This window comes from Dromiciops gliroides, chromosome 4, assembly GCF_019393635.1.
Source record: "Dromiciops gliroides isolate mDroGli1 chromosome 4, mDroGli1.pri, whole genome shotgun sequence".
NCBI lineage: Eukaryota > Metazoa > Chordata > Mammalia > Microbiotheria > Microbiotheriidae > Dromiciops > Dromiciops gliroides.
Genome location: NC_057864.1, coordinates 341568391 through 341594787, shown reverse-complemented (window position 1 = coordinate 341594787; position 26397 = coordinate 341568391). Strand labels below are relative to the sequence as shown.

The following is a 26397-nucleotide window of genomic DNA, read 5'->3' as shown; positions in this document are numbered from 1 at the left end:
AGTGGATAAAGCACTGGCCTTGGATTCAGGAGGACCTGAGTTCAAATCCAGCCTCAGACACTTGACACTTACTAGCTGTGTGACACTGGGCAAGTCACTTAACCCTCATTGCCCAGCAAAAAAAAAAAAAAGAGAGAGAGAAATAGAGAAAACATTTAAAAAAGCAGTACAAGATAAAAGCAATCCAAGAAAATCAAGAAAATTATGAAAAGAAAGTCAGCCAACTTAAAATAGAGAACCAAAAACTTAATGAAAATAATTCCTTGAAAACTAGAATTAGTCAAGGGGAAGATAATGACATTCTAAAACAACAAGACATCATAAGACAAAACCAAAAGAATGAAAAAGTAGAAGAGAAAATGGCACATCTCGTAAGAAAAACAACTGATCTGGAGATAGACCAAGGAGAAATAATATAAAAATAATAGGATTACCTGAAAATTATGATAAGAAAAAGAATCTTGATACAATATTATAAGAAATTATCAAGAAAATTGCCCTGAAGTTCAAGGACAAGAAGGTAAAGCAGAAATAGAAAAAAATACACCTGAAAGATATCTCAGGAGAAAAACCTACAGGAATATATCATAGCCAAGTTCCCCAGGTTAAGGAAAAAATATTGAAAGCAACAATAAATAAAAGCAATTTAAATATTATGGAGCTACAATAAGAATTATATAAGACCTAGAAGCTACTATGCTGAAGGACTGTAAGTCTTGAATATTCCATAAAGCAAAAGAGACAGGGTTACAACCAAGGATAATTTACCCAGCAAAGTTAAATACAATCCTGGATAAAAAAAAAATGGACATTTAATGAATGAAAGACTTTCAGGTTTTTGTGACAAAAAACCGAGTACTTAAGGGAAAAATATAAGGTAAACATTAAAGACCAATTATAAGGGATTGAATAAGGACAAAGTGTTTACTTCTTATATGTGAAAAGATTAGAAGTACTCGTGTGACTGTCATTATTTGGGTAGTTTGATAGAAAGGCTTTGGCTGACCTGGGTATGATGAGGTGATTCTATAAAAATAAAACTCTGGGGGCAGCTAGGTGGCACAGTGGATAAAGCACCAGCCCTGGAGTCAGGAGGACCTGAATCCGGCCTCAGACACTTGACACTAGCTGTGTGACCCTGGGCAAGTTTAACCTTCATTGCCCTGCAAAAAAAACCCAAAAAACCCTCTGTAGGGAGTGATAAAAAGGAGTAATTATACAAATGACATATAAAAGGGAAAATTGATACAAAAGAAGCTAATAGAGGGGAGTTAGGCAGTGATGAAACCTAACTCTCATCAGCAATGAGTTTAAAAGGGATGGGGGCAGCTAGATGGCTCAGTGGATAGAGCACCGGCCCTGGAGTCAGGAGTGCCTGAGTTCAAATCCGGCCTCAGACACTTAACACTTACTAGCTGTGTGAACCTGGGCAAGTCACTTAACCCCAATTGCCTCACTTTAAAAAAAAAAAGGGGGGGATAGGAATGGGGGAGAGGATAATAGAAGCACTCTTAGAGGGGTAGGTAGAGTCAGGAATAGGAGGACAAGGTAACAGGTAGAAGTAAAGCAGAGGAGTGAGGAGGGATAGGGTAAATAGGGTGACATAGTGAGGAAAAATAGGAAGGAAGAAAATACACAAGTAATTGTAGTTTAGAATGTGAATGGGATGTATTTACGCATAAAACAGAAACTGATAGCAGATTAAAAATTTGAATTCAACAATATGTTCCTTGCAGGAAACATAAAAATGAGAGGCATACAAGATAAAATAAAGGCAGGAATAGACATTATATAAAAAAGCAGGGATAGTAATCATGATCTCAGGCAAAATTAAAGTTAAAATAGATTTAATTAAAAGAGAAATAGAGAAATTTCCTTATGTGTCAGCAATAGTATTCAATATTGCTTTATACCACTTAAAATAACTAAACAGTATAAAATACCTGAGTGTATAGCTGCCAAAACAGGAACTATTTTAACATAAACACAAAACTTTATAAAAATAAACTCAGATCCAAATAACTGAGGTAATATCATGGGTAAAGCCAATAGTTTCCAGGAACTTCAAAGAAATGAGGGAAAAAAGTGTAAAAGAAGTAGATTCAGCAGTCAGACCTTAAACAATATTATAAAGTGAGAGAATTGTTGAAGTGTAAAATGGATAATTTTGATTATTTTCAATTAAAATTTTCTTGTATAAAGAAAACCTAAATAGCCAAGAGTAGAAGGAATGCAGAAAATTGGGAAAAATACTTTCATAGACAATCTCTCAAATAGGATGTGATTAGATTGGAATATTGCTGTGGTGTAGGAAATCATGAGCCAGTTGACTTGGAAAACATGGAAATACTTGGACATGTGAAGGAAGATGCTATGCACCTTCAGAGAAACAGACAAGTGGAAATAAGCATAGTAGGATCTAATATCTGTGTGAGTGCAAATATGTGTGTGTGTGTTTATAGATATCTATGTATATGTGCATATATATGTGTGTATGTATGTATATGCATAGAAATTTGCACATGTATTCATTGTTCATACACATGCATATCCATGCATAATTGCAGTCTTCTTTGGGGAGTGGGGGGAATAAAAAATATACCACATAAAACAAAAGAAAACCAACAAGGAAGCAAAGAAAAGCTAGGCAGATTTGAAAACAACATGTAGTATGTATTACATAGGTTTTCTTGAAATATAAATTTATTATTTTATATTGAATTCTATCCTATGTTCTGTTTTCCCCCTTTTAAGTCTAAAAATAAATTTTAAACTTTACCCCCCAAATTTAGATATGGTGCCATCTGGTGGATATACATAGTATTGCTATCCATTCATTGTCTTGATTTCTTTGAGAATATAAATTCCTTGGTTTATCTATTGCAATTGTATATTTTTAATTTTACTTTGCCAGATAGACTTATTGCAGATCTTGCTTTTTAAAATTTTCCTGGTGCATAGTCAATTTTGTTCCTGCCTTTCATTTTGATTCTGAGTGTGTTTTTGCTTTTTAGATATGTTTCTTGTAAAAAATTGATTGTGGGGTTTTCTTATTATTCTGCCATTTTCTTCCATTCTATTGGATTGCTAAGTCCATTCACATTTGAAGTGATAAGAATTGGGTTTGTGATTTCCTTCATGTTTGTTTAGTATTTTCTTAATTCTCTTCCTCTTTTAAGTCAGTATTTACTCCCTACAATTAATTTTTCTTAAAGTACCCTGCTGTGACTCTTTTCTCATGGGCTCCCACCTTTGCCTTATCCTGTTTGCCCCTTCTCTCCCTAGTTTGGGGGTTTTGCTTTATTTATTGGTTTCTTTTTCCTTCTTTTATTTTAGTTATCTGTTTCTTCCCCTCTTTTGATCGTTCTCTTTCCCTTCCCAGTTAAGTGCTTAATCTTCCCTCTTTTCCTTTACCCCAACTTATGATTATTTTTTTATTTACTTATTTATTTATTTATTTTGAGGCAATTGGGGTTAAGTGACTTGCCCAGGGTCACACAGCTAGTAAGTGTTAAGTGTCTGAGGCCGGATTTGAACTCAGGTCCTCCTGACTCCAGGGCCAGTGCTCTATCCACTGTGCCACCTAGTTGCCCCCTTGTTTTTTTTCTTTTCTTTTTTTTCTAAGAAGTTTTTATTTTCTTTGTTCTTTTTATTAATTCTCTTCTTATCCAGTTGATTCTGAAGTGTTATTATCTGATTTTTGGGCTATTTTATTCAAATGGATCTATGATCTCATCAATTCAGTTCTCTGCAACAATGCAGATTATATCCATGCCTATCCATCCTGTGATTCTTATGTCTTTCCAAAAGTTCACCACAGGGGTCTACTCAGCCCTTTTCTCCTTTCTTCCAACATTAAGAAGGTACCAGAGGGGGAAGCTAGGTGGCGCAGTGGATAGAGCACCAGCCCTGGAGTCAGGAGGACCTGAGTTCAAATCCGTCCTCAGACGCTTTACACTTACTAGTCGCTTAACCCCAATTGCCACACCAAAACAAAAAAAAAGGTACCAGAGGAGGACTTTGGCCATCTATATCATATCCTCCTTCTTGTTGCATGAGAAGCCCATCTTCCCTTTCGGTCATACAATTCATTTACTCCTGTTGTTCTTTGGAGCTCATTAGATTACATGTTGCAGCCTGCAAACACCCACCATGTGCCTTTCCATTGCTCTCTGTGTGATGTTCATCTTAGCTCATCAGAGGCAGTTGTATTCCAGATCTCACTGTTAAGCAGCAACACCAATAAAAATGTTTGTGTCAAAAAGATGGACCTTTCTTATTATGAGAAGTTTGGGGTTAGTAAAAGTGCTTTGCAATGTCATAAAAACAATCCAGGTCACTCACCTCCTTTTCAATTCTGGGTCCTGATCAATATCCATCTCAACTGTCTGCCTCAGATATACATTTTGTTGAATGAGTTCTACAGGGTGTCTATGGGAAAATATGGGCCCCCTTCAAAAGCTGATTGAAGTTGTCTGGGGAACAATTAATGTCTGGGAGGTGAATTTCAGCTGGGAGAAGGGGCTTACTATTGGCTCCTTTCCTCCCTCCTCCCCAGCAATCATGATCACATGATGAGAGAGACCCAAGGCTGGTCACATGGGGGAGGAGTTTAGAGGGCTGCCCTTTTGACTATACTGCATTCCATTTGGCTAGCGTTTGGCACCAGTGTTTGGCTCGAAGATTGTAACTGAGGAAGAAGGGAAGGGCCAGCGGGGTTAAGAGATAAAGGGCTCCCGAGTCCCTTTTCCATTAGGGAGCTGTCCCATTCGTTTGGAGAATATATAAATAAAGACCTTTGATACTTCTCCAACACTGAGTCCCAGAAATTTTTAAATGGGGTTTCTCACAGTGTCCCATTAGATATGTTGAAATCTGACTCTTCTCCCATTTGGTCTTTCCTGTGTGGAGGCCAAACATCATTGAATGATGATAAATCTATTACAGTGAAGTATCTCGGGGTATATGCATCAACATATTGTCTACAAATAGGAACATCTGAAGGACTTTACTGTCCGGAGAGACGCTCTTTCACTTTGACTCAGTGATAGCTCTCTTCCACCCTGTGGTGAATACCTTTATCAAACATATATCTCGGGGGTAGCTAGGTGGCACAGTGGATAGAGCACCAGCCCTGGATTCAGGAGGACCTGAGTTTAAATCTGGCCTCAGACACTTAACACTTACTAGTTGTGTGACCCTGGGCAAGTCACTTAACCCCAATTGCCTCACAGCAAAAAAAAAAAAACAAACAAAAAAACCCCATATATCTCACTGTTCTGTACTTCACTTAATGTTTATTATCAGGTTATTGAACATATCTGTTGTTACATTTCCCAAGGAATCTTGAATTATCTTGCTATATGGATAGGAAACATTTTGTGGTAAAAAGAACTTAGAAGTTAATGTTTTAAATATTGTTTGTGAAAGCCTGCTTGTTTCATCTTAACCCTCATTGAGAATATCCTCAATTTATGTATAGTTGACCCTCATAAAACTTTAAATAAAAGGAAGATAAGGTATATTTTACTAATTTTCTACACCTTTGGTATCTTCACTTCCTTTACTTTGTAAATTTATCCCTTAAGGCCCTTACAGTTGTATTGCCCCTGACACAAGGGCCTTAAGGGATAAATTTACAAAATAAACTCTCCAAACTAAATTAACATACTCTCCAATAATTAGTGACTTTAATACAAAAGGTGGGATAAGGTAAGGATGGGGAGAAATATATGGGAAAATGTGGTTCATGAGAAAGAAATGAACATTAGGGTCCAAGGGTCTAAGTCTAGTGGTTCCATCATCACTGATGGAGAAAAGCTTGTAATAATTTTTGGAAATCTTTTCCATTTTTTTTCTGTTTGTAATCTCCTTTCCATTTTCATCCTTAAATGCCTTTGGAATGATTTAGCTTGGTTGGATATCTTGCCAACCTCTCGAGAGACTGGTTTTACCCTCCACTGCTTCTGTCTACTTTATAAGACAGTACTGTTCACAATCATCCATACTCCTTCTTTGTAGGAGTTTTATATTTATTATTTGTAGGAGTATTTATATTCTAACCTGGTGTTGCACTTGGTGGGCCTCTCTCACTATTTGGCAAATAAGTTGAATATTGGATAAGTAAAGTGATTTCTGGGCTCCTCTTGTAGCAATTTACACTGGCTTAACTTCTGGATGAAATTATTTAGCCAGTGTCAAGGTTATTTTGATGTTCATTTCCCATTTTTGTTTTTCAATAGCTTGCTTGAAAAATTAGAATAGAATCTTTTTGGGGGTGTGTGTGGCAATGAGGGTTAAGTGACTTGTCCAGGATCACACAGCTAGTAAGAGTCAAGTGTCTGAAGTAGAATTTGAACTCAGGTCCTCCTGAATCCAGGGCTGGTGCTTTCTCCACTGCACCTCCTAGCTGCCCCCAGAGTTGAATCTATTTATTTATTTTGCAGGGCAATGGGGGTTAAGTGATTTGCCCAGGGTCACACAGCTAGTGTCAAGTGTCTGAGGCCAGATTTGAACTCAGGTCCTCCTGAATTCAGGGCTGGTGCTTTATCCACTGAGCCACCTAGCTGCCCCCAGAGTTATACACCATCTGCTTTCTCATTACTATTCATTCTTTGTATTTATTTTAAATTCTGACCTTAGCTCTAAGTTAGTGGTCTGACTGTGCAGACAGCTCAGAGATAACTTCCATGTCCAAAAGTCTTTTCCTGCCTGTGAAAATGTAGCCATTTTCAGAACTTTTTTGTTTGTTTGTTTGTTTTTTGACAGGGCAATGAGGGTTAAGTGACTTGCCCAGGGTCACACAGCTAGTAAGTGTCAAGTGTCTAAGGCCGCATTTGAACTCAAAATGTAGCCATTTTCATTCTTTGTGATACTGTTTAGTGCTTGTTAACTCTAGAGCCTACTAATTTGTTGTTGTTTTTTTAAAGAAAATGTTTGTGATATAGAGACATGAGGCTTCTGTATATTCTACAAGTCTTTTGCCTTGTTCATTTCTTTCTCGTGAAGCACATTTTCCCATATATTTCTCTCCATCCTTACCTTATCCCACTTTTTGTATTAAAGTCACTAAGTATTGGAGAGTATGTTAGTTTGGAGAGTTTTATCAAATTCATAATAGAACTTCTCTACTACTTCTTCCTCATATATTGATATGTGAGTTGCAACTATTTTCATTTTTTTTCAAATACTAATCATTAACACTGTAATATATGATATGACCAAATGCCCCACAAATATTTCTTAATAAGTGCTTCTGACTTGGCTTTTGTGCTGAAATAATAAGATTGATTTTGTAAAACTTTTAAAATGGGGACTATTTATAGTTAATTGATTTTATCCTGTAATTGCCTAAATCATGATTCTTTGTCTCTGAACTAAGTTCAGAAATTCAGCTGACCTATAATAAGTTAATATTAAAAATCCTATTCTTGGGGCAGCTAGATGGCGCAGTGGTTAAAGCACCGGCCCTGGATTCAGGAGTACCTGAGTTCAAATCCGGCCTCAGACACTTGACACTTACTAGCTGTGTGACCCTGGGCAAGTCACTTAACTCCCATTGCCTGCAAAAAAAAAAAAAAATCCTATTCTTCTGCTAATCACTGTTCTATTCTTGCCTTAAGGAAATCCGATATCCTCAAAGGATGCAGATGGATAGCAGGGAGCAGACTAGTATCTTCACACCACCAAGCTATTCTTCAAGGATGTCTAGTTTGTTATCCAAAGAAGTCTGGTCCACTATCTTTAACCTTGCTGGTAGACTCAAACAATGAACATTTCTTAGTCACAGGAGGCAAATGAGGGAATACCTCATTCCCAATTTTCAACCAATCATATTGTCACCCCATGCTTTAGCTCTGTAACCAATCATTCTGATTTTGCCATTCATGATGTTGAATTCTTTTAACAAATGCTAACTTGTTCCCTGCCCTATTGTATATTCCCCAAAACTATAAAAGTTGAACTATAAGTTCAGGGTCTTAGCTTAGCTGGGGAAGCTGAGATCCTATTTATTGGTAAATCTGAGCTTTATTAATAAATAGATCAGGGGCAGCCAGGTGGCTCAGTGGATAAAGCACTGGCCCTGGATTCAGGAGGACCTGAGTTCAAATCCAGCCTCAGATACTTGACACTTAACTAACTGTATGACCCTGGGCAAGTCACTTAACCCTCATTGCCCTGCAAAAAAGCCCCCCAAAACAAAAAAATAAATAGATCATAGTTGCAATTTTGTACCTTAGTCTAACTTCATTTTAACGTTACAGTGCAAATGATAAAACCTGCCAACTCATTTCCTTGCTTCTCTAAGTAGTAGCTGTGAGTAATCCTTCTGTTTAAGTGCAACTTCCTTCTTCTGAAGTCAGGAAGACCTGAATTCAATTTTGACCTCAAGTACTTACTAGCTGTGTGACGCTGGGCAAGTCACTTAACCTTGGTCTGCTTCAGTTTCTTCAGTTGTTAAATGGGAATAATAATAGCACCTACTTTGCAGTGTTGTTAGGAGGATCAAATGCAATATGTGTGTTTTTTTTTAGTGCTTAGCACAGTGCCAGGTACTATACACACAATGCCAGATGTTATACAAATGCTAATTCCCTTCTTTTACATTCTCTTTTAGAACAAAATGTCAAGAGATTGATATGAGTCAGCTCCTCCAGCAAAATGTCCACTTCATGGTCACCAGACAAGGATCTCACTTTTTCAGTACCAATAATCAAAGTTTATTGACCCACCTAAACACAAGGATTTCTTAGCATCTTCTGTCCCCTTTCTGCTATTCTTCCACTGTCATTGCAGAAATGGAAAAGGCCTTCACAGGACTGAGGACCACTCTTTATTCTTCTGTTTTATGGAATACCATGGCTATAAAAGGGTTATCACTAGGTGACCAGTCTATTGGTAATATGTTTCATCATGATTAACTAGGCTGGTCCTTGACTCGGTTTTGTTTTGTCTTGTTTTGTTTTTACCAAGGCCCCTACTCCAAGCTTTTCTATCAGGAGCTTTTCTCCCAGAGTCTGTGCTTGGCTGGCATAGCCTCAAGCCAAGCTCCGAACCACAGTGAAGTAATGGCATAGGACTTTTGTGAACCACAAAATAAGTCCATAAACGGTTTTTTGTTTTTTTGCGGGGCAATAAGGGTTAAGAGACTTGCCCAGAGTCACAAAGCTAGTAAGTGTCAAGTGTCTGAGGCCGCATTTGAATTCAGGTCCTCCTGAATCCATGGCCGGTGCTTTATCCACTCTGCCACCTAGCTGCCTCCATAGACGTTTTAAATGACATATACATAAGTTAATGGGTACATATGCAGTCATGTTTCTCCTCAGTTTGTGCAATAGCACTGTTGATTCCATATATATTTAATCCCAGGCAAGCTAGGTAGAGGGGAAGAAAGGCAGGTGAAATAGGACGAGGAATATATAAAGTAGACCTTAGTCAAAAAGCTTCTCGAGCTTATTCCAGGAAGATTCACTTGGATGACAGATTCTTTTATAAAATCCATAAGCCCTGTGAGATAACCCTAGTCTCCATTACTTTAATCTGATAGTAAGGTTACCATTTAGTTGATAGTTGCAGCTTTCCAGTGGAGGTTGGATTGAATTGGCAAGGAAGAAAGGAAAAAGAGGTGGCACTAAATCTAGAGGTGTTAGGAGGGGAGAAACACTGGAGAGTAGGTCAAAGTGGGGTGGATTGCTTTGGATAGTCATAGAATAGCATGAAGGAACCAAAATGGAGGAAAGAAAAAACGAGAGAGGAACTAAAATGGAGTATTTTGTCCCTTTTTTTGGCCATTTTTCCTAAGTCCCTAGTGTCAGCATATGTGCTAATGCTTAAGAGATGAGGATTAATTTTGAAGACTAAAAAATCTCAACTTAAATCTTTACTTCAGTTTGTATCTCCCTAGCTAATCTCTTAAACTTCTTCCATCAGGAGAGGAAGACTTAAGGTAAAAAGGGCAGGAGATATATGAAAGCATCTCCCACTTCTCATAATTAATATGGTATTTGATGAATTTGTTCTTTGTTCTCACTCAGTATCTGTTTGCCTCCCCCCTAATTACTGTGCTTTCTAGAGGCAGTCATATGTAAATTTGCATGCCCAGTCTCCACTGAAAGGTGTAGGGATGAACTACAAAATTTATGGGGAATACTGGGTGAGCTGAAGGAAGCTGCCAGAACTGAGGTAGGAGGGGAAACATTTCATCCCAACTCAGCAATGGACAGCACTCCAATAGCACTTTGTAGATATAAATACCCTGGAAGTCATGTTGTCCCTGGGTATTGAAATCTTTGTAAAACATTATGACCTCAATATAATCCTTTCCTTGAGCTAGCACTACTGGACCAACTGGAGAGGGCATCTTCAGAAGGAAGGAACTAAGGACAATGACAGAAACAAAGAGCAACATATCCGGACCTGATCCCTTGATGGATGCCCACACCAGGAAGTACTGTGAATACAATTCTCCAGTGGAGTGAGGGATAAGGGGGTTCTTGCTTAGAAGGGAAGCTGACTACCCTTGGGAAAAGGGATATACACTGATGATTCCAGCTGCAACTTAGATGGAGACAAATAAGCCTAGATAGTAAAAGGTCCCCATAATGGTGCATACCCTCAATATCAAGCACTGAGTTACATTAAATTCTGTCTCCTTTGATAGAATAGAATTATTTTACAAACCCTCAACATTCTTAGAAGTTGAGTTTAGAACTGCACCTTGCAGAGATTATTTTCACCTTTAAGCCATCAATCTGAAATAGGAAACACTTCTTGAAAAATTATAAACTTCTAATGGGGCCCTCCACAATCTGGGACCTGCCTACTTTTCTCACCTTATCTCCCACTATCCCCATTCTCTTCTCTAGCCAAATTCTTTGTTCTGCAATATACCTTGAACTTTCCTGCTAGTAATGCTTTTATCTCCTTTCTATCAAAGTTGTTCACTTCATTCTTTAAAACCCAAGTCAAGGGGGGAAGCTAGGTGGTGCAATGGATAAAGCGCCGGCCCTGGATTTAGGAGGACCCGAGTTCAAATCCGGCCTCAGACACTTGACACTTACTAGCTGTGTAACTTTGGGCAAGTCACTTAACCCTCATTGCCCCACAAAAACAACAAACAAAAAACCCAAGTCAAAAAACTTAACTCAAATGGCATTTGTCATACAGTGCCTCAGTGTATTTGTATAGATGTCCTCACTCCTAATCAATCTTCAGGTCTTAGAAAGGAAATATCAGTCTTACTCATCTTTGTATTCTTCACATAATTTACACAGCCTTATACATTTTAGGTGCTCAATGAATATCTGGTGAATACTATTGAATTTAGAAGATTAATTGCTAGTATCTAAGAACTTACATCTCATCTTTCTATTTTAAAAAAAGACACAAAACTTGCCTTTTCTATGTTTGTAATGCATGCCTTTCCAATTAAGATTTGATGAGTCTATAAAGAGAAACTTATAAGAAGATAGCAGTCTGAAGAATCAGTAAGAGAATACTTTCCAAGTGGCATACTACAAAATTGGCTACATTATTTAGCTCTTTGAAAAAGACAGCGACATTTCATGTCAATATAAAGGACAAGGGGGCAGCTAGGTGGCACAGTGAATAAAGCACTGGCCCTGGATTCAGGAGGACCCGAGTTCAAATTCGGCCTCAGACACTTGACACTTACTAGCTGTGTGACCCTGGGCAAGTCACTTAACCCTCATTGCCCCACCAAAAAAACACACAAAAAACCAAAAAAAAATATAAAGGACAAGAAGGAAAAACTCAAAATAGGCAAGGTGACAAAGGTGTGCCAGAATGCTAATGGAAAAATGTAGTTCCTTAATGGATTTTGTGTACATTAAAAAAAGAACCATTCATAAAATCAGTTGAAAAATAGCTTAATAGGGGGCAGTTAGGTGGCACAGTGGATAAAGCACTAGCCCTGGATTCAGGAGGACCTGAGTTCAAAGCTGGCCTCAGACACTTGACACTTACTGGCTGTGTGACCCTGGGCAAGTCACTTAATCCTCATTGCCCCACCAAAAAAAAAAAAACAAAAAACCCAACCTTAATAGGATAAACCAGTATTAGACAACATTAAAAAGTTTCTGAAAAATAAGACTTTATTTTACTATATACCAAACATTGTTATAAACAAACAAGATGATAAAATGAATCCATGTTTTTCATTTATTACTCCCTTTTCATGTAAACACACTACATTATCACCTCATTTATCTGACTCTTGCTTATCTGGGATGGCTTGTTATACAATCTTACAAAATGATCCTCTATAGTTCCTCATGCTATAGGAATAAGGTATGTAAACCCAATGTTATAGAATCAGAAGTCTGTAATAATTCTGAAAATTAAGTTTCTTTCCAAGATAGAGAGGAATCATGGTACAGAGAAGAGAGCCTTGGGAGCCAGGAAATCCCAGGTTCTTCCCCGACATACTAGCTGTATGACTCCTGGGGGCAAATCACTTAACCTCTGAAGGCCCCTCACAACTCTTCAAAATTAAGTTAGGGAAGGGAGAAGAGGTAAAGGATGGGGACTGCATTAATAATATGGAAGGGATTTCCATACTTGAAAAAAGTCCAATCATGGGTGCAGAATAAAATGCCTTGATTAAAATTAGCAGGACCAAACAATGCTCTCTAGTAACTACTAGAATTTCCTGATTATCCTCTTAGAGGAAAGGCTTGAATACATAGCTATGTTTTATTCAGGATCCCTCTAGTCAAGCTCCCAGAAGTCCTTTAAGTCTCCTGAAAATAGTGCCCTTACATACAATACCCACTTCAGCCAAAATCTCTAATTTAGAGAATCTGAAGGAGAGGAATTAAAAAAAATTTTTTTTTAAAGAATTACCTGGTTATTGCTTGGTCCTGACTTATCCAAAAATATGCATCTATACTATGTGTATGGCTAATAATCATGGAGTCCATGAATAAATGAAAGCTATACACTCTCAATTCTCCAAAATCAGAACTCCAGTTATGCTCATGCCTAAAACCTATAAGAATGATGTCACCTAAGAGTGGCTTCTAAGGCAGGCTCCTGAGTTTCCATAGAAGTAGAATCTTCTGTCTCAGAAGAAGGGCTATCAAGAAGAGGACCAGCATCTTCCATTTCCAAGTGGTCTGCTTTTTCCAGTTCACTGCCCATGCCAATGTTCTCTTTGGCTTGGATCTCCTGCTCTTCCACTTCCAAAGTTTTGTCTGGGGCTTGAGCTGCAACTTCCTCATCTTCCTTCTGATGTGCAAAGCTACAAATCATGTTGGGTCTATATGAAAAATCATTGTCCTTGATCTGCAGCCATTCTACACCACCTGTTCCAGAAAAAAAATAGTTACACCAAGAAATAGGGGAGAGGTAACAATTTATAAACTAACATTTTCCTCAATTAATATAATCTTAGACTGATGTTTGCAAATAAACATCAAGACATATGTCATTAAATACCGAATGTTCACCTGCAAAGTGTGCTTACAGTGAAAAACTACATAAAGCCAAAAGAAAATGAAAATTGAGTTACTTTAAAAACAACAGGGGCAGCTAGGTGGTACAGTGGATAAAGCACCAGCCATGGATTCAGGAGGACCCAAGTTCAAATCCAGCCTCAGACACTTGACACTAGCTGTGTGACCCTGGGCAAGTCACTTAACCCCAATTGCCCCACAAAAACAAACAAAAAAACCCAACAACAACAACAGGAAGATGACATTTTACTTGATGATCACAGGCCTTTCTCTAAAGAGCTTAATCCAATATATTAGAGAGATAGATTTCCTGAAACAACCTCTGTCAGCAATGATTTAATCATCAAATCAAATGATCATCTTTAGAGTGTGACACACTTGACACATCCTTCCAGCCCCTCATTTTCTGGATATTCTCTCCTTCCTTACCTTCTGAAATATACAATTTCTCCTGCTTTCCCTACTTCTCTTACTTATTCCTTTTTTTTGGTTTGTTTTTGGGGGTTTTTGGTGAGGCAATTGGGGTTAAGTGACTTGCCTAGAGTCACACAGCTAGTAAGTGTTAAGTGTCTGAGGTTGTATTTGAACTCAGGTCCTCCTGACTCCAGGGCTGGTGCTGTATCCACTGTGCCACCTAGCTGCCCCTCTTACTCATTCCTTTTTCTCAATTATTACTACTTCATCTTCTTTTCAACCCTTTCATTGCAATATAGCCCAATGTTACATCTCTTCTCTTTTCTCTATTTCATTCTATGGCTTCAGCTGCAGATCTAAACCCTCAGTTCTGGTCTTTCTCCCAAACACTGGATCCAGATTTCCAAGGAGCTACAGAACAGGTTCATAAACTTGGAGGATTTAGAGTTAGAAGCATCATCAAGATCATCTAGCCCAATTCCTTCATTTTAGAGGTAAAAAAAACAGGCCACATAGAAGAGAGATGACTTGACCAAAATCACAGAGAACTGGACCTTCCAAATTAATGTCCTATTGGCAGATGCCTCAAACTCAGTGTCCAAAAAGCTTATCTTTCCCTTAAAACCTGTTTCTTCTTTTATTACTTTTATTAGTCACCCCTGTTCCCCTCAATTCCAAGATTCAAAACCTCAGTGTAATATTTTGACTTTCTTCTCCCTCATCTTTCTATATAAACTTTTTAAGATTAATTTTTTTCAATCCTACCTTTGCAATTATTCTCACATCCCTTTCTTTCTCATTCTTCTCACTCCCACTTTTTTTTTTTCTGGTAAGGCAATTGGGGTTAAGTGACTTGCCCAGGGTCACACTAGCTGCCCCTGCCCCTTTCATTCTGGAAGAGGACCATGACATCAGGAGGTGATGTCATGACTTGGCAGTGAACTAGATTTAAGTTCTAGGTCACAAACCTCACTCTCTTCCAGAGCCATCTGGGTCCAGTTTCAAGATATACATCAGAATGACTGGAGATGGCCCCAGATGTTTAAGGCAATTGGAGTTAAGTGACTTACCCAGTTATCACACAAGTAGTAAGTGTCTGAGGTGAGGTTTGAACTCAGTTCTTCCAGCTTCAGGGCCAGGGCTCTATCCACTCTGCCACCTAGCTGCCCCTCAGGTTACAGTGAGGCTAAGAAAGTGGGAGTGTGGGGCGGCTAGGTGGTGCAGTGGATAAAGCACTGGCCCTGGATTCAGGAGTACCTGAGTTCAAATCCGGCCTCAGACACTTGACACTTACTAGCTGTGTGACCCTGGGCAAGTCACTTAACCCTCACTGCCCGGGGGGGGGGGGGGGGGCGCAGAATAAAGGACAAACAACATTATAGGTTACCTGACTGAACTATTATAATAGCCTCCTAAAGGTCTTCTGCTTCTATTCTTTCTTGTCTGTCTGATCCATTTTTTTTATTGCTGTCATACAGATCTTTATTCACTGCTCTGGTTATGTCATTTCTCCGCTCAAAATCCATCAACAGCTCCTTATCACAAAAGTCCAAAATCCTCTGCCCTAGTATTTAAGGTCTTATCCTACCTTTACAGCCTTTTATCTACTCTCAACTCTAGCCAAACAGGACGACTTTACAGACCCTAACCCTTTCCCATTTTTATGCCTTTTCTCATACTATTTCCTATCCACTGAATGCTTTTTACTCCCTCTAAGGAATTACTAATCTACTTTTAAAAGCCCAATTTAAATGCCACTTCCTCCAAGAAGCACTTCTCTGGTTCCCTAAAAAAGTACTCTGCACCTCTTTGTCACACTTAATATATATATGTCTGTCATTTGATCAAAACATTGTATCTCCTCTAGCACAGAACTCTGGAAACTATTTCAAATATAATTTCTCAGTAAGCAATGAAATAACTTCTATGCTCCTGATATGCTACCCTTTATTGAGGTTAAACCTGAACTTGCATATTTGTATACAGTGCTCATAGGTATTTCACTAATTATCTGAGGCAATAGGCTTGAATTAATTTCTAAGTATTATCTCGACGTTAACATACTAGATACTTGAGGGTAGGGACTGTCTTTGTTTTCTTTTTTATATCCCCAGCCCTTAGAATAGCACCTGAGACAAAGTAAGCACTTCAATGCTTTTTGATTGACTGATATAACACAAGCCAAGTCCAAATCATTATTTTCTGGAAATGATGTATACCAACCTATGTTTTCTTCACCCTCCTTCTTCTCAGTCAGAAGTGTTCTCGTCATACTCAACTTCTTCATTGTGTGGCACTTATATTTTAGCTCTGTTTTATGGTTACCGTCTGCATCGACTACAAAGAAAGTCACCTCAATTATTACAATATTCAATTTCATATCAAATTTAGCCTCTGTGGTACTGAACTTAACCTGGGAAATCAAAGTAATCACTTACCCTGATCTGTATTTTCTTCAAACACAACACAGGTCCCAAGAGTATCTATAGGAAAAGTAGAGGACAATTTATTGAGAAAAGAGGTTCTTCTTGGAAAGTCACATAATTTAAAATAAGTTTTAGCTAGTGATCCCCTCCTACCTTCATATTCCCCAGCAAAGACATAGCTGTCCACTTGAAGAATAGGTCTCTCTGTGTCAATGCCCTATGAATGGAACATTATAAAATACAGTCATAACTAGAAGAGACTTCAACAGGTTACCTTGTGGGAAATGTTGAACATACACATCCTCCAAATAAATACTCTAAGAAATGGTATTGCTCTAGCCATAGTGGTTGCGGTCTAGAGAATATTTCTTTGGTGAACTTTCTATCTATTCCATGTAAAGCCAACTCTGAAAGATTAACTAAAGAAAAGACAGGGTTTTTTTGTATGATGCTATGCCTTTTCTTTTTCTTTTTTTTTAAATCATAAAAGTATTTTATTATTTTCCAGTTACATGTAGAGAGAGTTTTCAACATTTATTCTTATAAGATTTCTAGTTCCAAATTTTTCTCCCTTCCTCCCCCCCTCCCCAAGATAGCAAGCAATCTGATATAGGCTATACATGAACAATCACATTAAACATATTTCTGTATTAATCATGTTATGAAAGAAGAATCAAAACAAAAACAAAAAAGAGTAGAAACAATATGGCTCAATCTGCATCTAGAATCCACAATTCTTTTCTCTGGATGTGGAGAGCACTTCCTTTGGAATTATCTTGGATCATTGTATTGCTGAGAAGAGCTAAATCCATCTCAGTTGATCATCACACAATGTTGTTAAGAAAGGACAGTTAAGGGGCAGCTAGGTGGCCCAGTAGATAGAGTACCAGTCCTGGAGTCAGGAGTACCTGAGTTCAAATCTGGCCTCAGACACTTAACAAACACTTACTAGCTGTGTGACCCTGGGCAAGTCACTTAACCCCAATTGCCTCACTAAAAAAAAAAAACACAACAAAAACAAAACAAGAAAGGACAGTTAAAAAGCTGTGACCAGTACCAGTCAACTAAAATTTCAAAGGGAGGTAAGGGAATAAGTGACAACTTACTCAGCAGCAGTCAATAAACATTTATTAAAGACCTACTAGGTGCCAGACATTGTGCTAAGCAAACAAAGAGGCAAAAAAGACAATCCCTGCCTTCAAGGAGTTCATAATCAATTGGGGGTGACAACAAGCAAACAAAGATGTTCAAACAAACTATAGACAGGATAAATAGGAAATAATTTAAGAGGGAAGGCACTGGAATTAAGAGGAGTTGGGAAAGGCTTTCTATGGAAGATGGGATTTTAGTTGGGACTTAAAGCCATGGAAACCAAAAGGCAGAGATAAGGATTTTAGGCGTGAGAGAATAGCAAGAGAAAATTCACACATCCCAAGGAATTCCTAAAAGATATTTTTTCCTACTGTCTCCCCATTCCTCTCCATGCTTATTTCTGTTTCTCACTATCTTCTCATGTATCTATCATTTTCCCCCCATCATTCACTTCTCTTCAGTAGCAGCCCAAAACTAATATACATTTTATAGTATTTTTCTATGTCCAAATAAATTATATTTCCTATTCTTACTGTAAAAGGGTAGAACACTGAATATTTTATAGTTCCCTTAAATAAAGTCCTGATATATGGCTCTCAAATAATTTTGAGGAAGGTAGTGGATGGAGAGAAGGGTTTACCTCAGATTAAAAAAAGGTCTCTAACCCTGACTTAAATCATCTGATATGGATGACTGTTAAATCTATAGGAATAGAAAGTCTACAACTTAGGTACTTAACCATGTATTACAGTGATTTACTATTTTAAGGATAATTATTTTCTATCACCTGTAATTTTAAAGAGCCAGTATCATAATATAGAAATTCTCTATAAACAAAATTTTGCAACAAGTATAATTAAACATTTAGTTGGCAAAGCACTTGTGATAATTGCAGCTTACACTTACATAGTTCAAATCCAGCTTTAGACATTTACTATATCTGAGTGACCATGGGCAAGTCACTTCACCTCTATTTACTTCAGTTTACCCATTTGTAAAATGATGATAATAATAGCACCCACTTCCCAGGGTTGCTGTGAAGATACAATTGAGAAAATAAGTGTAGATCACTTCTCAAATCTTCAAGTGTTACGGAAATATGAATTACTGTTATAGTTCTTAATGGTTTACAAATGCTTTCCTGACAAGAATTCTGTGATACAGGCAGAACAAATATTAATTCCTATTCCCATTTTACAGAAGAGGAAACTGAAGCACAGAAAAATTGTTACACTGCTCAAAGTCACATAACTAGGACCTGTCAGAACTAGGACTCAAATCCAGGTTTGCTGAATTTAAGTGCTATTCTTTTTCTTTTCCCTATATTTCACTGTTAATAAGAGTTTAATTTTGTCTCTTCTTTAGGAACAATTTAAACAAACCATAAAATGCTGGACACACTCACCAAAATCTTGCATTTGTTTCCACATCTTGTTAAAAACTCTGAATCTATAATTCCTGATAATTCCACCATGACCAATTGCTCCTGTAGGGTGAAAGGAAAAGGTGTTACAAAGTAGCAGTGAACAAAGTAGATGCCTATTGATTGGGGAATGGTTAAACAAACTATGGTATGTGAATGTAATGGAATATTACTACTATTCTGTAAGAAATGACATTTTGAATACAGAGAAGCATGGAATTTATGAGGTGATTGGAGCCAATAAAATAACATACAGAATTACTACAAAAATGCATATGAAAAAAACATAAAACAATTAGAATGAATGTTGCAGAATTATAAAAAACAAACAGCTACAAAGAAATAGGAGCTGTGTTCCAAAGCTGCGGACCATTACATATATTTTCAAACTGTGTGACCTTTGGCAAATTACTTACCCTCTCTAGCCCTCATCTGTAAAATGAAAGCTTTTGACTGGATAATCCCTGAGGATCCTTCTTGCTCTAATAATCTCGATAATCTTTCCAAGAATTTTACTGGGCAATTAAGGGAAAAGTCATCATAATTCTACATACCACATATTTTTGTAACAAATTAGGTTAAGCAGAATGACCTTCCAGTAATTTCATTGTGACTTTTCCATTTTGATTACAAATGTACATTTAGGACAAAGTGCTAAAGGATGCTGAAAGTCAGGAGATCTAGACTAGTTCTATGACCTAGTCAAATTATAAAAAAAAGTTTACTTTTTTCTGTAAAAATAAGGTGGGTGAAGAGGGGTGAGGGAGATTATGCTAGATGAACATTTCTCAAAACATGTTTTACAAAACCTGTTTCCAATAGCTTTGAGTAGTAGGGTTTCTTGAAAACACTCGATGTTGGTAATGTTTTTCCAAGGGAAAAAAAACAAACTTTCACTCCTGAAAATAGTCCTAGGTTCTAAAATACTATATAGCATTGTAGCATTAAATTCTAGTAGATCAAAGCAGGAAGAGAATGGAAAAGAATATAGGCTGATCCCAAAACAAGAGGTAAAGATGGTAATACCGGTACCCGAGAATCTTAAGAGGTAGAAAAAAGGAATCCAATCTCATGTGTGGATAATGACAAACAGATGAACTGTCGTCTACATGAGAGAATACCCATGATTGAAGAGCTATTTTTAGCAAATCTTCCTGACTTTATCTCAGACCAGGTCAGCATTTATGACGCTCATCAACATGTTTCATGCTCTAAAATTCCACGCTAAAATTCTAGTCAAGCGGAGAGAAACCATTGTGGAGATAACCACCATCAGCAACAATCGCGCCCCTAGACCACGGATCCTGCTTCCAGCCCAACCCTCACGACCGCTATTCATCAAGAGAGTCACGAACCACCAGCACTTTGACCACCACCTCCCCCGACAAAGACAAGCTAGGGCCCAGAACCCAAGGGCCCCGGGCATAAGCTTGGCTTTCAGTGCAGCGGCCTCAGCCTTTATCCTGGGAAGCAAAGCTGTGCAGAGGCGGCCTGGCCGCTGCTCCTGTGGGCGCTACAGGCGTAGCCCCCGAAGCCCCGACAGGAGCGTCTCCGTCACCAAAGGCCTCGGCGCTGTCAGACGGTTCTGAAGCATTAAGATGTCAGTACACCGCAGCGACCCTCCCATTTGACTCGACCCCCGGCCCCCAGAATGGGAGCTCCTTGAGAGGGCTGTATCTTCAGCCCCGAGCACAAGGCTTAGCCCCCCTGGCTGCTGCGCTTCGGTCTGTCTGACTCTCCCTGACCCCACGGAGGGGGGGGGGGGGCGGCGCTTGCCGTAGCCTTCTCCAGCTCATTGGACAAATAAAGTAAACAGAGTTAAGTGACTTGCCCAGGGTCACACAGCTAGGAAGTGTCTAAGGCCCCATTTGAACTCAGATCTTCCCGATTCTAACGGAGCCCAGCGCTCTCTCCGTTGTCCTGCTTGGCACCTATTAAACGCTTAATCAACGTTTCCTTCCTTCCTTCCTTCACTCCAGCGGCGCAGTGGAAGGAGCGCTGAGCGAGCCCCGACCTCCTCAGAGACGCCAAACAGCGGCTCTCCGTGGCCATCAGAGAAACGCGGGCCGAGGAAATCTGTTCTAAAACCCAGGGAAAGGATTCCATCTTCCCGAGACACGCTGCACACCGCGGCCGGCACCGAGGGGAAAGGCTCCCAGGCCGTCCCAGACCTTGCCCCAGCTTTCCACCTTGGCCACTTACCTCCTCTTCTTCGTCCTCCTCTTCCTCGCGCGCCGGAGCCCGCTCACGCAGGGCAGCAGTAGCCATGGTCCGCAGACCTAGGATTGGACTTGCCTCCTTCCCAGCAACCCCCACTAACATCACGTGATAGAGCACTAACGCTGCGCCGCCATCTTGGAGGCGGGCTGCTGAGAAACTACTTCCGTGTTCTCCAGTGCCGGCTCCGCCTCTTCCGCCAAAAGAATCCTCCCCGGCCCTTCCGGCGGAGTGAAATAACAGGTGCTTCCCGAAGAGGGCGCTCATGAGTTCAAGAGCTCTCCTGCTTGAGTTTCCCTCTACTTCACGTGCCATCTCAGCCTGAGGAACCCTGGCTGTGGTCGCCAGAGAGAAGCGCCGGACCTAGGGCGGGGCCCGCGGACCGGGTGGGATCCTTCGCGTGCTCTGCCGCTGTGGAGCCGTACCTAGGTACCCGTCCAGGCGGAGGTCCTGCCGGGAATAAATTAACGACGAGCAAGCATTTATTAAGCTCTTGGCACGTGCCATGGGAACTAATGTATCTTGTTGGTCAAGTCAGCAAACATTTATTAAGCACTAGCTGTGTGTGAAAACCGTAAAAAAACCAAACAGGGTCTTGTACATGCCAGATTATATACATAAACACCTATTCTGAAGGCGATGGCAGCGGGTGGGCCTCCCACAAAAGAGCCCGGCGGGGAAGAAGCTGACCTCAGAAAGCGAGAGAAGGAAGAGCGAGCCTTTGTAGAGATGCCCTACGGATGAGGTCCCTGTCAGAGATTCGAACCCCGAACTTATGACTTCACAGCCCAGCATTCTCTCAAACTTTTATTAACCACTAGACACTTTTCTAATCGTTTGGATTTAACCCCTCACCCCAGACAAAATCAGCACCCCCAACCCCTAGTCTAGCTGGCCCTGAAAAAGTAGGACAGTAGATGAATCGAAAGGAAGAACAGGGTTGAAGCAGGGAAGAAAAGGAAAGAGTCCGGACAATTTGTAGAAGATTGTTGATTAGACGATTCAGTAGAACTTGTATTAACCATCTGTTTTACACCAAGATCAAACGAAATAATGTATGCCATGTGCTTTAACGTGTTCTATAAATGCTCATTATAATTAGAGTTGTAATTACATCCCCAATGGCCGCTGGGATACAAAATGGAAAACAATGGCCCATCCTTGCCCTCAAATAGTTTACAACCTGCGGGATGGATCCAAGCACAGATGCGCATAATCCCTGGCGTCCCGTGATTAACAGGGTTTAAGGGGCAGAAGAAGTGCTCGGGGAAAATGGCCAAGAGGGAGAGGTCTGTTAGGCGATTAGGGACTAACTACTTCTTGGAGAAGATGGCACCTGACCTGGGCTAATAGCCTTCCGTCTGTTGAACTACTGAAAGGCTAAGGATACATTTCAGCGGTTCTCCAGGTTTCCACTGAATTCGTGGCTACCCCATTCCAGGTGAGAAGGCAAATCCTGAGATATTGTTTAAACCTTGTTAGTAAAGCCAGGTGAGTGAACAAAGTAACTTTCAATTTTGGCCAAATCAAAAACGTAATCCTCATAAAACTCAGGCAGAGACGTGAGCTAAAGGAATAGAAACGATGTAGATTGATGGGGGGGGGGGGGGAGGGAGGGGAGAAGAGGTACAATTGTTTGTAATTAGATAATCATCTACTCTACCTTTGGTAATGCAATTCGGTTATTGGAGAAATGGAATTGTTTAAAACTTAGTATTTTAAACTCTGCCACTAGGAGGAGACAAGTGATTTAAAGATTACTGTGATCCTGCTTTTAAAGCACTTGAAAACAATGAGATATATGAAGATGTAGTTCATCTTAAATCAGTTATTTCAAAGATCCATCATTTCACTGGTATGGGCAGACAGATCATTTCTCCTCTGCTTACCAAACTGTTCTTCCAAAAAAAAAAATCACCTATTGGGCACCTCTCTGATAATGACATTCTCTGAATTTAACCAGAGTGTTTTACAGATGAATAGTAAGCTCAAGTCCTTTCAGTTTGCTAGGACCGGCCATAACTTGGGTTCCACTGGCTTAAATTTTCAAGAATTCAGGGTCTCTTTCTTAAATAAGATAAAGCATTGTCATGGGACTTTAGTGAAGAGCAATTCATCATCTTATTATTTAGTGTAATGAATCAAACATTACCTAAGATTATTTTTTTTTCAGGGCAATGGGGGTTAAGTGACTTGCCCAGGGTCACACAGCTAGTAAGTGTCAAGTGTCTGAGGTCAGATTTGAACTCAGGTACTACTGAATCCAGGGCGGGTGCTTTATCCACTGCACCGCCTAGCTGCCCCCAAGATTATCTTTTGATGAACAGTAACATTTCACCTTAAAACCATATTCTACATTTATATACCTTATATTCACTCTAAGAATACCAGTCTCTCACAATAAAATGAAATCAAATGAGATATAGTACTTTGTAAATATTAAAGCACCCTATGGATGTCAGCTGGTATTATTAATTATATCAAGTCTCATTGCCACAGTTCAGTGAACTAATATTTAAAGCTAAAAAACTAAATATAGGAGTCGGTACAAAAGTATATAACTGAAATCCCATTTTCTAAGTGCTAAAGCAGTGTTTCTTAAAATGTAATTTGGAGGACTTTAAAGACTTGGAATTCACAGTCTGGAGAATAATCATGGGTTGGAGCGCTAGTAATTGGTGAAAATGTGGCAAGTAGAAGGCTGGAGACTCTGGCATTAGTAAGGAGAGATATTCTAAAGACAGTTACTTTTGAGGATTTGATTGCATTAGCTCTATATTGCATATTAAGACTATAAATTGCAGAATAGTTGTCAATCTGCATCAATAGAGAAAGCATCCAAATCGGAAGTTTCCTAAGTGGATAAAATCACAGGTTTGGACAGCTTCCTTGTCTCTCCCCCCCATCGTCCCCCACTTCACCTCCACCCTTGCCAAAACCGAAAAATTACTATGGAAAAGACTGCTTCAAAGTTGGGAAGATTTGGATTCAGCTCCCACCACCGGGCTGTGGGACTTAGACAAGTCATTTATTTCCAAACCCCCAGGCAACTAATTCTCTAAGACTGTAATTTGCAGGACAATCGCCTGCAATGCAGGTTAGCATTCCATGGGGAAATTTCCTCTATAGGAATTTCCCTGCACCAATAAAATCATAGGCGCAGACCATGATTATTACTACATATTTTAGGGAAAGGAAGAACAAAAGCCCAGAAATATCCCAACTTTGATTTAAGAAAAAGAGAAATTTACCAATAATACCGAAATTGAAGCTGGTTTAAGAATTTTTTTTGTATATATAGCTTTAAAAATGAGAAACATCTCATGAAACAATACTACCTTCTAACATGTGTGACCTTGAGCAAGTCACTTAGCTTCTTTTTTAAATGTTTTATTTTTTTAATTTTGAACTTCAACTCCAAAAAAAGATTTCTACTTACATAACACAAAACAAGGATTATATATGAAATCACGAATCTGTATTTCATACTTCCCTCTCTCTCCCTTTTTTTGGGGGCAGGGCAATGAGGGTTAAGTGACTTGCCCAGGGTCACACAGCTAGTAAGTGTCAAGTGTCTGAGGCCAGATTTGAACTCAGGTCCTCCTGAATCCAGGGCTGGTGCTTTATCCACTGCGCCACCTAGCTGCCCCAAGAGGGTGTAATTTTTTAAAGAGGAATTCCTAAGGACCCCAAACCCCTACCCCATCCCCTTCCCAAACCCCCTACCCCATTATCCCCATGACAATATGAACTTCCTTCTATTCTGTGAATTTTAAAAAATCTATTGTCATGGTCCTCTTTTTTTTTTCTTTTGGTGTCAGTCATTGATAACTTTCTCCACCTCAGATTCCCTACCCCATTATCCCCATGACAATATGAACTTCCTTCTATTCTGTGCGTTTTAAAAAATCTATTGTCATGGTCCTCTTTTTTTTTTCTTTTGGTGTCAGTCATTGATAACTTTCTCCACCTCAGATTCCCTCCAATTAAAAAAAATCAAAGGAAAAAAAACTTCTTGTAACAATTAAGCATAGTCAAGTAATATGACTCCAAATGGTAGTCATGTCTAAAAATATATCTTTCTGTACTTTAAGTCCATTACCTCTCTCAGGAGGGGACTAGTAATGTTTTTCTTTCTTTTTCAGCTTGATTTTTTTTCAGTTATAACATTTGATTTTTCTCTTCCTCCCAATCCTCTTCCCAATGGATAAAAAAAAAAAAAGGAAAAACAAAAACAAAACCCTTGTAACAAATATGAATGGTCAAGAAAATAAAATCCCCATATTGGCTATGTCCAAAAAATGTATATCTCAATCTGTACTGTGAGTCTACTGTTATTCTCTCAAGAAGTAGCTATAGAACACTGACCCTGGAGTTAGTTGGACACTGACCCTGGAGTTAGTTGGACCTGAGTTCAAATCCAACCTCAGACACTAGGTGTTGTAACCCTGGGCAAGTCACTTAAGCCCACTGCCTTAAAAAAAAAAAAGAGAGAGAGAGAGAGAGGAGGGGTAGATAGCATGCCTCGTTGTTTGGTCATGTGGAATCATGGTTGGTTCCATGCATTGGGTCATAATTCTTTTTTTGTTTTGTTTTGTTTTGGGGTGTGTGTGTGTGTGTGTGTGTGTTTTAGTGAGGCGATTGGGGTTAAGTGACTTGCCCAGGGTCGAATAGCTAGTAAGTGTCAAGTGTCTGAGGCCGGATTTAAACTCAGGTCCTCCTGAATCCAGGGCCGGTGCTCTATCCACTGTGCCACCTAGCTGCCCCCAGGTCATAATTCTTAAATCTTTTCAGAATTGTTTGTTTTTACAGTGATGTTATTTTATAACTTCTCTTTGTTCTGCTCATTTCATTCTGCATCAATGTGTCAAATATTCCCTGTAATCATTTCTTATGACACAATAGTATTTGGTTATATTAAGATACCATAATTTATTCATCCATTCTTCAGTTGGTGGACATCCCCTTAGTTTCCAGTTCTTTGCCATCACAAATAGAACAGCTATTGTTTTTCTATTTTGAGGTTTTTCGTCATTGCTCTGATTTTTCTCTTATAACATGACTAATGCAGAAATATGTTTAATGTTAGTGTGTGTGTGTGTGTGTGTGTGTGTGTGTGTGTGTGTGTATAAAACCTATATCAGATTACCTGCTGTCTAGGGGAGGGGGGAGGGAGGGAGAAAAATCTGAAATTGGAAAGCTTGTATAAACAAAAGTTGAGAACTATCTTTACATGTAACGAAAAAAAATAAAATACTTTATTAATTATAAATAAATAAATAAAAAAACCAAAAAACCCCCAAAACCAAAACAAATAGAACAGCTATGAATACATATATATATATATGTA

General features: G+C 39.1%; 1 protein-coding gene across 1 annotated transcript; it reads right to left on the bottom strand.

Moving 5' to 3' along the window:
* Positions 1–12117: 12117 nt before the first annotated feature.
* On the bottom strand, positions 12118–22629 carry GTF3C6 (general transcription factor IIIC subunit 6). Its single transcript, XM_043963857.1, has 6 exons — positions 21033–22629; positions 18813–18893; positions 16469–16532; positions 16328–16372; positions 16113–16226; positions 12118–13325 (listed from the first exon to the last, which is right to left on the bottom strand). The coding sequence occupies exons 1-6, from the start codon at positions 21360–21362 to the stop codon at positions 13024–13026; spliced, it is 936 nt and encodes a 311-aa protein (XP_043819792.1). The 5' UTR covers positions 21363–22629; the 3' UTR covers positions 12118–13023.
* Positions 22630–26397: the final 3768 nt, after the last annotated feature.

Excerpts from the sequence above, each read along its gene's own strand:
- GTF3C6 (XM_043963857.1), bottom strand. The coding sequence starts at position 21,362 with ATGGCACGTGAAGTAGAGGGAAACTCAAGCAGGAGAGCTCTTGAACTC. Across the intron at positions 18,894-21,032 it reads AGGAGGACGAAGAAGAGGAG|GAGCAATTGGTCATGGTGGA; the intron begins GTAAGTGGCCAA and ends TTCACCCTACAG. Across the intron at positions 13,326-16,112 it reads GGAGGGTGAAGAAAACATAG|GTGGTGTAGAATGGCTGCAG; the intron begins GTTGGTATACAT and ends TTTCTGGAACAG.